At 37.5% G+C, this 16,011-nt stretch overlaps 1 protein-coding gene across 5 annotated transcripts in view; it reads right to left on the bottom strand.

The window, feature by feature from the left end:
• klc1a (kinesin light chain 1a) overlaps positions 1–16,011 on the bottom strand; it is a 39,944-nt gene that overhangs the window by 6,218 nt on the left and 17,715 nt on the right. For 3 of the 5 annotated variants that reach the window (XM_076107181.1, XM_076107182.1, XM_076107180.1), the window contains 7 exons: positions 15,596–15,769; positions 14,621–14,720; positions 14,275–14,327; positions 13,109–13,176; positions 12,181–12,289; positions 10,232–10,393; positions 1,990–3,275 (listed from right to left, as the gene is read on the bottom strand). In XM_076107181.1, coding sequence (XP_075963296.1) covers positions 3,138–3,275; positions 10,232–10,393; positions 12,181–12,289; positions 13,109–13,176; positions 14,275–14,327; positions 14,621–14,720; positions 15,596–15,769 — 804 coding nt within the window. In that variant the 3' untranslated portion in view covers positions 1,990–3,137. Of the gene's footprint in view, positions 1–428; positions 490–1,989; positions 3,276–10,231; positions 10,394–12,180; positions 12,290–13,108; positions 13,177–14,274; positions 14,328–14,620; positions 14,721–15,595; positions 15,770–16,011 lie in introns of those variants that run through there. The other 2 variants (XM_076107185.1, XM_076107183.1) reach the window with 2 other exon arrangements.

Raw genomic sequence — 16,011 nt, 5'->3', positions numbered from 1 at the left:
ATATTTTAGTAAATGATTATTTAGTCAGAAAATACTTAACACCGCTCACAATCTCTCAGATTTAAAGTCGTCGTCTTCAAGTTGATTATTTTTCTTTGACCGACAGCATAAAAACTTAAAGATATAAAATTTACAATCATTTTTCATAATTCGGAAGCTGGAATAAGAAGTTATTTTGTATTTTTTTCCTGATAAATTAGAATGAATTAAATATAAATGTGGTTATAAACATCCTGTAGATGTTTTCTGATTGTTTCAGAAAAGAACCTGATAATTTGATAAATCTTTGTCCTAATTAATAAAGTTATTCGTGTACGGAAGACATTAATCCATTTAATTAATAGATTTCATCGTCTTAAATAAAGCTCAATAAAACCTTTAATGTTTGTCCTTTAACAGAATCACAGTTTTACTTTTGGACGTCTTACTTGGTCGGTCGCAGCCTTGTCCACCACGTTAAGAACCCCCAGAGAGCTGGCTCGCTTCATGCTGCACCCAGAGGGACATGCGGGCGGGGGGGGGGGGGTCAGAGGTGAGGGGTCAGAGGTGGGGGGAGGGGGGGGAGAGTCAGCTGTGAGGATTTTAGCTCAATGGAGATGGTTATGTTTGTTAATAACATCCATGATATTTTCACACAACGGTTACTTTAAATAAAACTTCCTGTTTATGAGATTTAGAAAGTTCAATATAAAACTTTTGGCACCAGTTTCTAATATAATTATAATTTAGGCTTTTTAACTTTTTGGTCCTTTAATTTAAACCACCATCATGTGGAAGAGTGCTGCTTTCACTTCTACAGTTAGTTGTAAAAAACACTTTGTCACATTTATGATTACAGATGATTGACTAACTTTTGATTATTATACAGTAGAAAAACGTGACAATTATTAACTAAACTGATCTTTAAAGCATCAATAAATTACTTAATTATTAATAAAGCCGTTAGTTACATCTAAATAAAATGTTCCTTATTAGAAAGTGGTACCAGCATTCTAGTTAATCTGAAACAATATTTTTATTGATCAGCTGTGAACTGAAATGTATGTATATATATATAAATATATATATATAATATCAGTAACGTTCATGCACACACCGACATTCATGCAACAAAAACGTCAAGTTCAGTAAAGTCAAATTGCAGAAACACCGTCCAGCTCATTATAGAATAATCAGAATAACAATAGTACATAACTAATAATATTATTACTTTTTGGGAAGATATACGTCCTGCTGAACAAAACAAAACACTAAGTTTCATGTCTGTTAAAGAGAAATCTACCAAAAGCTTTTTAGACATTCAAACTCAACATTAAAAACATGATTTAAAATTTTAACTGAAGTTTTGTTGCACTTCAACCGTTCTCTATTCCCATGTTTCCTATTCCCATGTTTCCTATTCCCATGTTCTCTATTCCCTTGTTTCCTATTCCCATGTTCTCTATTCCCATGTTTCCTATTCCCTTGTTCTCTATTCCCATGTTCTATATTCCCTTGTTTCTTATTCCCATGTTCTCTATCTATATCACAATCAAATAAAAAGGCACATCTGTAAAGGCTGTATTAGTTCAGATAGGAGTGGGTTAAGAGATATCTTTAAGTTCTACACGTGAAGCGAAGCGACCTTTGAAACCTTTAGGAGGATATTTTGGTGACTCACCCGATTTATATTTTAGTGTTGATCTGGAAAAAGGTATTTTTATTATCAGATATCAATAATAACGTCTAAAACCGACTTCATTCGCTGGCGGGAAGATTCAACTTCCATTCTAGAGAAAACTTTGATAAAATAAAAATAATTTCTGGTGTAGTAGATGGTGGTTTCTTAAAGACTTGTTAAAATGGACGTTTCTGCAGTGATCTGACATCACTGATTGGTCCTGCTGCTGATGATGATGATGGCAGTGACATCATCGTGTCCATCAGAGAGGAAGAGCACAGAGAGGAAAATGGAAACCAGTGAGCACACAGATGAGGCATGCAAGTTCAAACATTCAAAGGAACAAATTTATTCATAAATAAAAAAACAACAAACAACAAAAATAAACAGCCATGCAGACAAGTTTGTTTTTCAGAGTAAAACCCACAAAGAAAAAATGAAAATAATAAAATCCAAAGAAAGTAAAACTGAACTATATTTCAAAACAAATTGAAATAAATAGTCCAAAAGCCACAAAATGCAATAAATAGGTTTCACCATTAGTTGTTAAAATAATAAAAAAAGGCGTCGCAAGAATAAAAGCATCTCGGAAGCAGACATCAGATTCTACACGTCGCCCGTCACAGCATGCCGTCAAGTTCAGAGCGTTTTCATCAGTTCACTTCTGTACACGTGCTGCTTATTGTACACACACTTTTCTACTAATCATGTTCAGGTTTGGTTTCTACGACGGAATATTACGACCGCTGAAAGAAAAAGAGACTGAAGCTGAAATATTTCAAGACTTAAGTTATATTAAGTTAAGTTAATATTTAGAGTAGAAAGTAATGAAATTACAGTTTAGGTTGTAATATTTCAGGAATTAAGTCAAAGTTTTGAGAATAAAGTAGGAAGCACCGTCATTAAAACTTTCTTCGGGGAATATTAACTATTTTTTCCTAAAAAGTGTAACGACTTTTAGATTCTTACATACAGCTTTTCCTCAAAATCTTGCAATTATTTTTTCAAAATATTAAGCCTTTTTTTATTAAAATATTTCATTTTTTAAAGTTAAAATATTGCATTTTCTTCCTCAAAATATTAACAATTTTTATTAAAAATAATGGGACTTTTTTTCTTGACATAACGTCCCGTTTTTTAAATCTAAATATTACATTTTTCCTCACAAGATATGTCAAGTTATTTTTTTTTTTCTCCAAACATTGTCTCTTATACTTACTGACCAAACCAAAGCATGAAGAAGAAAAGTTGTACGCTGTACAGATGCAGTGAGGACAGAAAAGTAAACCAATGCGATGGAAAAAGGACCAAAGTGTGCCAGTAAGAGCTCCATCATTTCATGTGCAAACAGCTTTAGAGTTACTTCACCGCCAGCAAAGCAGAGCCAATCCCTTCTTTTATTTTTTGGTTAGTCCTCCGGGCCTCCAGTGCATAAAGTCACCTGTCACCTGGGTGGGCCAGGTGTCTGTTGGGATAGTTACCCGGGGTTTTTGGGCTCGCTGTCTCGGGACGAGCCACCGCCCTTCAGTTTACGGACGAGTTTCTCGCTGCTGCGACGGATCGACGCTCTCAGTTTACTGAAGGAGCCGCTCCTCTTCAGAGAGCCGGAGCCGTCCTGATGGGAGACGTCACAGCGTTACACTCTTTCACAACACACTGCATTTTATTTATTGTTTTAATAGCTGCACAAACCAGGAGTGTATAATATGTGTGAACATTAGCGTAAGACTGGTGTGTTGTTGGCCAAAAATCAGGCCTTCTTTTGAATTTAATCAACAGAATTCTGACTTTTTCTAGTCTGTAAAACCTGAAGACATTGAGTATTGAGCAAATGATTCAAAATACTGCATTCAGAGGCTGAAACAACATTTTTATACAATTTAGTCTCATTAATTTGGATTTCTTGGGACCATATGTGAAAAACATTCAAGTCATTCTGGATGAAATCAAAATGTTTGTGTGCAGCAGTCTTTAAACGTCAATATACACACAACAGAAGTGCATGATCGTCCATGCAAAACGATGCAGATTTGTAAAGTTCTGTAAAGTTGCATTGTGACTCCCATGCTGCACAACTTTGGTCCGCCCACACAGGTGAGTCCACTTACTGAGTGTCACCTTCATCTGTTGCTACATGGAGTCCTACGTGACCCATAAGACTAAATAACTAAAAACACCTGCGTGGTTGTGCAAAAGCTTTAATTTAATGTTTCCTGTTCCAACCCGTCTACTGAGCCTGGACAGAGTCGTAACATCAACACAGAGGAGTTTTTAAGTTATTCAAACCAGAGAATATGAATCTAAACCTCAATGACGAGTCAGTGTCTCTAGCAGAGTAATGTTAGTCTGGTGCCCAGTGAAACGGAAGAGGAAGAAGCTGAGAATGAAGCAGAGCATGCTGGGTACTGAGAAAAAGTATTCAGCCATACTTCTAAAAGTGGTGGAAGAAGTACTTTTACTTCAGTAAAACTAGTAATACCACAGTGTAAAAAAAAAAAGTACTAAAGTGTACAAAAGTAATAGTACTCTTTATGCAGAATGGCTCATTTCAGAATATTACATTATTGGATTATAATTATTGACGGATTATAAGTATCATTAATGTTGCAGCTGGTAAAGAAAAACACACATATCTAAAATAAAACATGATTTATTAGTTGACTGTTAATCTCACTCTGCAGTGTAACTAAAGCTGTCAGATAAATGTAGAGGAGCATCAAATAGAAATATAAGGATTCTTTATATATATATATTTCTATATATCTATATAGATATATATATATATAGATATCTCTCTGGTAGGCTAATATTAGGCTGATAAAATCAATACTGGGTTGGTAATTGATAAACTGTAAATCAAACACGGTGGTTCTTTTGGTTCAGTCTTTATGATGATGAATATATAAATAATAGTGTCAGTACATTTCTAGTAAGTAAACTAAATCTAAGGATTTGATCTGTTGCAGAGGTGAAGAATGAACTTTCAATCTTAATTAAATCATTTAATTTAAATTCAATTAACCAATTTCCCCTCTGTGATCAATTAAAGGGAAAATCCGCCTCCTTTTGTGTGGACGTCCAGTCCGTGTTGATGGTTAAAGGAGCAATAAAATCCTCCCTGCGTGTTAAATTGATGCATCATTCTCCCTAAAATATCATCTAGTGCTGAACGAGCGTAATGACTTGTGGAGGATAATTTCTAATATTTGATTGATGGATAGTTTTTACTCCTTCTGGGACAAATGTGTTATTTTGAAGCTAACAAGGACCTGGTGATGTAGAGCTCTCCCTTCAATGAGACAACGTTGCGTTAGCTTAAAGTATTTTAACTACTATGACTCGAGTTCCAGGACCGAGAGTGCTGCTGCTGAGAGGTGTTATTGATGTTAAGAGCTCACTCACACAGAGAGAAGAGAGGGAACACACAAAGAGGCGACAGCCACAGGTTTCAGGTGAGCAAAGAGTTTAGGTTTTATTAGAAGTTAAGAAAGACAAACTGTCAGATGCACAAACAGGACAGGAAGGACACGCAGAGAGATTATTAGCAAGGAGCCGAGAGCAGAGATGAGGAGACCATTTTATATTCCCAAACTTCAATTGAACTTGTTTACAGCAAACTCCCTTCACCCATCGTGACATCTTTATACAGAAGGTTACAGGCTGCAGGCACCATGTTCAGGCCTGAAGATTCACTTCCTCGTCACTTTACCAGGTGAACTCTATTCTGTCAAAGTTTAAAGACATCGTGCATGAATCCCGTTACCTTGTCCCACATTAGTTTAGTCCGACATCATAGCGGACAGATGACACGGAGCACAGAGTGACGAAGAGCGAATGACTAAACTCTAACAGAGCCACAACCGACGGTGCTTCTCGATCATGCTGACGAGTTACGCCGACGTTATTTACAGCGTGTTAAGAATCACGATGAGCTTTGAGTTTAGGTGCTGAATTAAACTGAATGGAGAACAGAAAGAAGGACGGAGACGTGGGAGGATAAAGTGTTCAAAGCTTTAACTCGGACCATTTCATACCTGGAAGGTAACCGACAAAAGGTTGTATTGTAGGTTTAGTTTTCGATTGATCGGTCGACCGTCAGCAGGATGTAATCAGCTCTGAGTCTTTATATTCCTCCTAAATCACGTTAATCACAACCTGATGAGTCCAAACTTTGACTTTTTTCTGTCCAATAAAGATTTGGGAAGGTTGTGAGTGTGTGGATACATAAAGGACTGAATATGCACACAACTACTATTTTACCATATTTTTGACAACCTCTGTTTGTAGGGGAATATATTAATTGTACAACAGGCTGTAAAATCTATATTTCCTCTTTTTCTTTATCTTTGCTGTTTTAATTGTACAGATCTTCAAAAATGTCGATCATTTTTAATCACGTTTGTTTGACGCGTCTGATCCTTAAATGTACCAAACAAAACATAGAATGAGTGCTAACATTGAATTTATTGTTATGATGTTATGAACTTTATATTAATCCATGATATTTAGGCTGCAATTAATGATTAATCTGCTGTTCATTTTTCTTGATTAACAGGTGTATTGTTTTGTCTGAAAATGCCAGAATACAGTGATAAATATTACAAATTATAATTTAACAAAATCCAAGATGACATATTTAAATTGTTGATTTCATCTTGAATATTCAGTTTACCATTCATTTACAGAAAGAAAGCATTAAATCCTCACATTTGAGAAACTAGAAATGATCTTTGCTCGATATGATTATCTGTTGATCGACTAATCTTTTAATTTCTACATGCGTCGCGTCACTGTTTGTTTGGTACATTATTCTAGCATGCTTTAAAAAAAAAAAAACAGCTTAAACGGCCTTCTAATCATTTCTTTAAGCTCCAAGAAAGCAAATAACTTTAAAGCCGACAGCTGTTATTCTGGTTAAAATGATGATGTTTGTGTGAGATTTGAAAAGTTGAGAGAGTCCAGGTAAAAATGGAGAGAGTTCTGCTTTAAAGACAAAGTATAACCGTCAATCTCCCCACACAATGTCCCCCAAAACAAGCTATTAACTCTACAGCCAACATGAAGGTTTAAAGACAGAAAGAGAGGAAGTAGAGAAGCGGAGTGTTAGAGGACAGCAGAAACACTCCACTGCAGCTGAAGGGGTTGAGGCGAAGTGAAGCCAGGCGAGGCGTCCGTCATGCAGAAGACAAGTTTTTTAGAACCATTACAAGGCATCTGGAGTTACGCCTGCCGGACAGACGGAGCAGAAAGAAGGAAATACAAACAGTGGAAGAGAGATGAGATAGTTTGAAAAAGAAGTCATGTGGGAGAGAGGAAGGAGAGAAACAGTGGAGGAAGAGAAGAGGAAGATAAACAGTAGATTAAAGAGGCGGACACGGTTATCGAGTTCCCAGATCAGACACAGCACTTCTCCACCAGCTTGTGCTTTAGCTTCAGACACATCTAAACCTCTGAACCTCGAAATGTCAAAACACAGCGACCATACAGCTTCTGTGTTCACCAAAAATGTATCTATAAACTCTGGCTATGGCTATTAGGCTGGTTTATAAAATACAAGGAAAACAAACTAATCTTTCTAGATGCAGCAGCCTCTATAGTCCTTCTCTACTTATTTAAATATAGATAAACACTGATTCAAACATAGAAAGGCATCAGATGGTGATCACAGACCGTCTACACAGAATAACTTCATTCCTGTGTGATGTAGTTTACAGAGCTCGCCACCAGGTGGAGCCTTTGCACAGTTTAACATGACGGAGAGATGCTGTGTCTGAATATCTGGAACATTAGCACACTTAAGAACAAGTAGAACAAGTAGAACGAGGTTACACTTTGTTAGAGCACCACAGAATAAAAGACGGAGGGGATGCAGGCAGGAAAACACATGAGAGCAGCCAGTTAGATACTTTGATGATGATTTCATACGGAGTTATGAGTACGTTTCTTTCTGTAGGTTGCATTTGAGAAGCTAGAAACTGTATTTTGGGCAATTTTTGCAAAACCAATTACTCGTTTAAGTAATATTTGCTCTGCTTTTGAATGGATAAAACAAACAACCGTTTGCCTAAAATGTAGCTGTAATAAAAAACAGCACATTAGTGATCATAATAATAAACGTATAAGAGCTAACAGAGCTTTGGAGCCTGGTTAAAGGATATTCAACACAAGTCAACCGAAAGACAATCTGCATATTTAGTGTTTTAAGCGTCTAATATGTTTTCAGTAAACATTAAACATTCTCTTCCTCTCTGGCTGCCAACATGCTGACAAAGCAAGCAACGGAAATAAAATAAAACCACACTTTACATTCTCCGGCAGCAGCTCGTCACACAGACGCAAAGGGGAGGTACATATAAACACAAACATCACACAAAGAGTACAGTACAGAGCCCGTGTTGAGTCAGACAAACACACTGATGAGTCACAGTGATCCTCAGAGGACCGGTTTAAGAGTCAAGTGACTGTTTTAACACCTGGAGGAGAGGGCTGGAGAGGAAGCGAGGATTTGTTGGAAGGCAAAGATTTAGTTTGACAGCTGCAGGGAAGCAGTGGAGGGTAAAAATACCGTGAATACCAAGTTTTTACCCATCTGATATAAGTTATAGTCGTCTGTAATATTAGAAACCTGCGATGTACAGGAGGGCTGTACTGAATAGTTTGAAGCTTCATTCATAACGTTGACATTCACATTTGAATGCTGCGCATCTCTATTTTTTTAAAGCGTGTATTTCTGCACAGTGTCAGATAAAGATCAGGCTACACTAATGTTTTTAATACATGTGTTTATTTGACAAAATATTCAGCTACAGTTCATATTTGTTGGCGTTTAGCCTTTTAAACTGTGTTTGCTGCAGACAAAGAGAGGCAATCTAACAGCCCCATGATTATATCAATAGAAGCTTCGAATGTAAGAAACTAAAATACACTGGGTAGAGCCCTAATATATGTTTGAATGATATTCATTATGCATACATACTGATCTATATACACATGTTAATTTATACATGTATGCACACTAGTTAGGGTAACAGTCACTTGTCTTGTTCCTACCTACCTCTCTGGTCGCTGCTGTGATGCTGAATCAATAAAGTTTGATTTTATCTTAAATAAAAAAGTTCTTTCCAGATAAGACGATATAAATATGTGCAGACATCAGTTGATGATGTGAGACTAATAACAGCGTGTCTCAAACCAAACCTCCCACAGCCACAAGCAGAGGTGCAGGAGGAGATGCTGATTGGCTGTCCAGGGCGCTATGACTAGTGTTGCTATGTGAGCAGGCAGCAGAAAATAAGATGAGCAGCAGCAGCCTGCAGCGACTCTACATCTACATGTTGTTGTCTCTCCGTCGCTAGAGGCTGAAGGAAACCTGCAGTCACTGTGAAATGTACCCGCTCAGCTGGGTATCGTCAACATGTGTTAACATGAGATGTGAAGGCAGCTTAGTTAGAACCACAGTTAGTGGGAAAAGCTCTATAGAAAGAGAGTTTAGTGGTTTATCACGAACAAAGTGCTATAGTATGTAAATAGGTCAGAGGTTTAGGCAGCGTTTCACTTATTAATCAAAGTGTAACAGTGAAGTACAAGCAAAAGCTACTACGGGAGTTGTGACAGTCAATCAGCACAGACCATCTTCTTACTGTCGTTTTTTAGAGATATTTCTAATGATTAACGGAGTAAAGTAACAACCTCGTGGTGTCTTTCTGGACAGAAACCACCGGAACCCTCAAACATTTACATCCTTTACAGTCGACTGCTCATCTCTACGTATTAGTACCCAGCAGATTAAACACGGAGGATCTAATCTTAATGTGTTTGTCAAACACAAAGCAGACAATGAACGAAGTGATCAAAATGGAGATTTTGAATCTTCACTTACAGTCAATCAACTAACAACTTTGATTTTAGGTACATTAAAAGCTAAATCACACTATATTTAACCATAATTTGTTGTTTTTATTGAGCAGAGTTTTGATATTTTCTGTCATCTTGTAACTTTAGCTATGAATAATAAACTGGCCTCCTAGGCCTCCTCTGGTTTACTAGTTAACGCATGAAGAACTGTACTTTAACGGCTGTCTATCAAATAACTAGAGAGGAAAACTAGTGATGTGCACAGTAGATGTACTGTAGCTGACATCAGCATGGATGTAAAGAGGAACACATGCACACTGACTCCAAACCACAAAGCTATTTAAATGGACCACAACAGTTATGGAGAAATTTGTGGTTTGTCACATTGCAGGTGTTACCTGATGTTTCAAATTGCATTTTTACTCGTCAAGGATTCACCCGAGACTTGCTGCACATTTTATTGTTCCATTTATATTATTTTAACAGCACCAACCTCACCAAGACAAAGATAAGTAAAGCAGTTCAAATAATCTGCATGGAGGGTAATATGCAGTTATTCATCTCTCTGTATTAACAGTATATATGTAGATACGGCTCATATTTATCAGACTTCATCTCGTTCTATGTGGCTTCTGTCCTGAAAGAAATGCGTCGCTTGTTATATAAACATGTGTGGAGACTCTCAGTAGCGTGTCGAGGGCTGTGTACTGTACTTACCCCGTTCCACTCCACGCTCATACTCACTTCCTCGCCACCGTCCGGCCCGCTCTCGTACTTCACCGTGTCGGAGGTCAAGCTCTCGCGGCTCCGCTGCTTCTCGCGGGCCTCCGGCTCGCTCAGGACCTCCGCCACGCGCTGCTTGTGCACAGTGTCCAGACCCTGACACACACACACACACACACACACACACACACACACACACACACACACACACACACACACACACACACACACACACACACACACACACACACACACACACACACACACACACACACACACACACACACACACACACACACACACACACACACACACACACACACACACACACACACACACACACACACACACACACTTAATCCAATCAATACAAAAGCTGAGCACCTCTGCCACCTGGAGCTAGAGCACCCTGTCACACACATTTCATCCAATCCAATTAATGTTAAAGCTACAGACTTCTACCACCTGCTGCACTGAACCCCGGCCCTGGCACACACTCGCACCTTAAATTCCACAACAGCAGCAGAATCCTATTCAGTCAAAACTCAACGGTTTCTTTAAAGGAAATCCTTGAACAGCAAACAGAGACGTGTGTTTTCCTGTTGATTCTTCAGTGCCACCACCAGCCTAAAGATCCTCTTCAGAAATGTTTTAAGGCATAACATTTTCTGCTTTGTATAATATTTAGTGTCTGATATACAAGAGAAATTCAATTACATTGATAAAAATGTTTATAATTGCATCTAGTCAGTCTGTGTCATCTACGATTAGAGATATTGTTCATGATAAAAGTTTAACGACTGGACACAAGATGACTTCAACGTCACTGAAAAGTTGATTCTCAGTGTTTCTGCCCTGGAGTCTTTAAGTATTCGTTGCAATTTTGTTCCTGAGAGTGAGGTGACAGCAGAGGAACTTTCCCCTTTCAGCAGATCAATGTGGAAACACTGCAGAGTGAAGCTCAAACATCCAAGTGAAGGGACAGTAAGTAAAACTCATGTTGGAGTCGAGGGGGATCCTTAAGGTTTTGTAGGAAAAGATGTTCATCTAAACGCAAATTCAGAGGGATTTATCTCCAGGAAAACAAGTTGGTAAAATGAAGTAGCGTCTGCTGTAACGCTATCATTGTGCAGCATTAATTATAACGAAGTGCAAAGACTGTTTCCTTTAACCCTGTCTGAAGAACGAATTATTCAAGACTGGAAAACAAACCAACAGGAGGTGATCTGACTCAAAATGTGTGCTCTTGTTATGAACATGCTCCTCTCTTTTAACATTTAACAGAGTTTGAAACTGTACTGAATCTTTAAAATGAAAATCTAATTTTGGACATTTATTGTTTTCAATGTAAAAGTATAACTTTTCCATTTACAAGGCGCAAACATAAACCATGACCACATAAATTAAATGTGTCCACTCTCCACTTAAAAACATTTTACCGAAAAAAATATCTATACGTTTTCTCAGCTTCTCAGAACTATAATAAAGCCCTAAATATTGACTTGATTTATTATAATAATCGGTTAGTAAGTATTGATAATTTCTAATACTTAAATTCTAATTATTTATAATTTGATTACCTAAATGATGGTCTCTCCAGCTGTAACAGCAGGAATCCAGTTTAATTTGAGCATCATGTGTAACTTCCCAACCGAGAGGTACTAAGGACATTAAATCCTGGAGAGAAATCCTAATTCGTGATGAAAGCCTGTTAGATCTCATAAGCAACGCGCCTCAGAGTGTTGAAAAGCTGCACTCCACGCTTCATCATCTCAGTCCTAATTTGACACTGGATTGATCCCGTTTTGCCTTTTTAATCTGCTGTAAACGCTGAGTCGACCCATTTCATCTGCCTCCAATCTCTGCAGTTTAAACACCGACAGCGACGTCTGAACCGCAGAGAGGAATCCTGCGTTATTAGTCACGTAATCCGGAGCCCACACCTGCTTTCTGGAGCGCATGGCAGCTTCCTCCAGAGTCTCGGCTGCCTCGAACTTGCCCTGCCGCCTGTAGAGGGCACCGAGGTTCTTCAGGGTGGTGGTCACTGTGGGGCTGCAGAAAAACAAGGAGGAGGAATATATTTCACCACAGAGAATCATTCTGGTGAAGGAGGAGTAAATCCACTGATTTAGAGATATCAATATTACTCATTTCAATTAAGCTGTTTTGTTCTTCAAATGTCTTTAGATATAGTAGCAAACCAACAGAGAGGCGGAGTGTTTTCTCTTCATGAACTCAAATATGTCTTGCTTTGTAAAAAAACAAATCCATAATAGATTCATCTGCAGGATATGTGGTTCAAATGTTTTTGTGAATAATATTTTGTTGGTACAAGAGAAACCGCAATAACTTAAATTACAAACTATAATATTTATACAGGAAAAGAGAAATAAATCTATATAGCCTGTGTGCTGTGTTAACCATGTCAGAAACAAGTGATCTAAAGGGTTAAACATATACTGTATACATATACATGTGAATTCAAACAAAGACTAAGAGCAGCTGTTCTTTGAACTTGAGGGTTGAGAGCCATTTAAGGGATCATTGGATCAATCTGAGGGGTCAGAAGATGATTCAACACATTTCATTTTCACAAAATGATGTTTACCTTTTTAGACTTTTCTCTAAAATGTGCAATTTTTCTGGCAATTTTACTTACAAAAAAAAGAGCACTTTTTGGTTGAACTGGTCAGAACCAGTAGTTATACAACCGATGATGAAAGGGTCAAAGGTAGACCTCACTTAGTTCTAAAGGGTCACAGGATCATTACAGAACCTTGTTGAACATTAACATACATCTTTACTTGTTTGTTTGCTGCTGTGAGCATCGGTCCTCTTCACTCAAACACTGAACCCATCAAACAAACTGACCTGTCCACTTTGCAGGCTTTGTACCAGCCTCCATACTCTCCAAACGGTGAGCCGTCCTTCTGCTTCCCCTACGAGACAAAAACTCACGAGTGTAACACGAAACGTCTTCATCTGCGGACCCCATGGACTAAAACGTGAAGTGACTTGTGCATTAAAAGGATGAAGATGAACCCATTTTAAAACCAGAGGCTTTTTTTTTTTTTAAATACCGTCAACGAAAACATGAAGAGGATATTTAGTGGTGGGATTACAGTCGAGTCAGGTTTCCTTCTCTGAAACCTTTTAAAACCATGACCAAAATAAACTCCTCTAGTCAGGTACTCGCACCATCAGCACTAGCTGGTTATTACAGAGGCTTAATCTGCTAATCCAACTCTTTGTGAAGTCAATCCTTCCTATTTCATCTTAAATACAATAATGAGAGTCAGAGGAGTTTAATGTCTGTGTGACTCAGTTTTTCTTCTCTGTGCGTTTGTTTGTCCCGACTTGTGTTTGATTTGTTTACTGTTAAAAGTGACTTTTTAAAGTAATCATAAAATCTCGGGGACAAACACAAGATCCACAAAATATGATATATATATATATATATATATATATATATATATATATATATATATATATATATATATATATATATATATATATATATATATATATATATATATATATATATATATATATATATATATATAGATATATATATATAGATATATATATATAGATATATATATATATATATATAGATATATATATATAGATATATATATATATAGATATATATATATATATATATATAGATATATATATATATATATATATAGATATATATATATATATATATATATATATATATATATATATATAGATATATATATAGATATATATATATCTATATATATATATCTATATATATATATATATATATCTATATATATATATCTATATATATATATCTATATATATATATATATATATATATATATATATATATATATATATATATATATATATATATATATATATATAGATATATATATATATATATATATATATATATATATATATATATATATATATATATATATATATATATATATATATATGACAAACAAATAACTAGAATTATACTTCACAGGTTGACAAAAAGATAGACAGACTTTGCTCACCTTGCTTTGCTCCTCTCTCTCCTCAGCATGCATCCATATTGGTTTGTTCTCATCTGCAGAGGAACACGCAGTGCAGTGAATCAGTGCTGATAAACATTCAGATAAACAGCAGCAGGGAGGACGAGTTTTAACAAGTCACTCTGGTTCTGAAGAAGTGCGTTAGCTTTTCAGCTGAAAGGTCATTTTTGTTTACAGCAACCAAAATGCCTGAAATATTAACCTTTACATTAGAAGAAGAGAACAGTGGGAGATGTCAAAGAAGTACAGGTCTGTTTGTGTGTGTTGGTTTAGAGTCACTACTGAATGAAATGTGTGTGTGTGTTCATCGTCCGGTCACATGACGTACCATCAACGGAGCCGAACTCCCTCTCGTGAGCGCGGGTGAGGATTTCTTTATACAGAGTTTCAGCCTGCTTGAACTTGCCCTGTTTCAGGTAACAGGAGGCCTGAAGAACACAAGAGAAGCAAACATTAAGAGTCAGCATGACGCGGGAAATGATAAAGAGGTTGTTCTAGTACATATAACACGTTTTTATAAATATAAAACATTTTATGTTTATTTTCCACAAGTACAATTAAAAAGGTGCAATTTGTAAGATATGGCCACACGCTCCAAAAATATAGTGAGCAGTACTTCACCTCTAATACTGGGTCCATAAAAACAGAATTTACAGTCATCAAAAACTACTTACGAACAGCAGGGCAAGAATACGCAAAATTCAACCAAACTGCCGAAGATCAGTTAGCGGTTAGCTGTAGCAACGCCATCAAGGAAGAGCAAAACCTCAGCGTTGGGGGTTCGATCCCGGGAGACTGCCCCGGCTCCCCAGCAAACTTTCTGTTACACAGGTTAGAACCCCAGCGCTGCCGCTGTGGCTCCAGAATGCCAGTTGATACCGCTAACCGGCCCTCCTCCTGGAAAAGTACTCTCCTAGTGATGAGGATGATGAGACGAGGGTACGAGTAGTTTTTTTCGTTTCTGCCACTTTGATTTAACCCAATAAACAAACTATCAAATGTACAGATGTATTATTGACAAGCCTTTGGTGCAGCTCTACGACTTCGTTCTCTCATGTTTGTCTGAGGACAGACTGGACGTTACAATGTCTCACTGTCACCTCTAGAGGTACAAGTGGTATTACAAGACAGGAAGGGCCGGGGCTAGCTGGTTAGCATGTTCAGTCCTGTAGTGTTTTTGTTATTTTAGAGAGTTAACCCTCAAACTAAAATCTAGCCTCTGTGGCACGTTCACCACTAAACTTGATCAGGCCAAAGGAATGACAACACAAGTGTTACTGGCTGACAAACGGCTTCCTCTCACCAGGTTGTTCTTGGTCTTGGCCACGTTGGGGTCGTCGGGGCCCAGTTTGGTCTGGTAGATCTCCAGGGCTCTCATGTAGTAGTACTCCACCTCCTCGTACTTGCCCTGGTTCTGACACAGCAGGGCCAGGTTGTTCAGCTGCTTGGCCACATCTGGGTGGTCCTTCCCCAGCACCTGGGACGGAAGCAAGAAGAGAGTAAAGCGGGTTAAAACAACAGTCATTACATCAAACTAAATGAGTTTTAGAGGACAAACTGTGTCTCACATGGGGCCATTTGGTCAACAGCTCTTCTTAAAGCTGAGAAACTACCACTGGCCTGGGACCAGGTGCTGTAGCTGCTACTCAAATCGGTTTGCAGTTGCTCTCTGTAAGTGGCTATAAAACTTTGGAATTCACTAGTAACTGGTCAGCAATA

This window comes from Anarhichas minor, unplaced genomic scaffold (assembly GCF_050575085.1).
Source record: "Anarhichas minor isolate MPS153535 unplaced genomic scaffold, ASM5057508v1 ptg000038l, whole genome shotgun sequence".
NCBI classification, from domain to species: Eukaryota; Metazoa; Chordata; class Actinopteri; order Perciformes; family Anarhichadidae; genus Anarhichas; species Anarhichas minor.
This window is presented reverse-complemented; position numbering and strand designations above follow the sequence as displayed.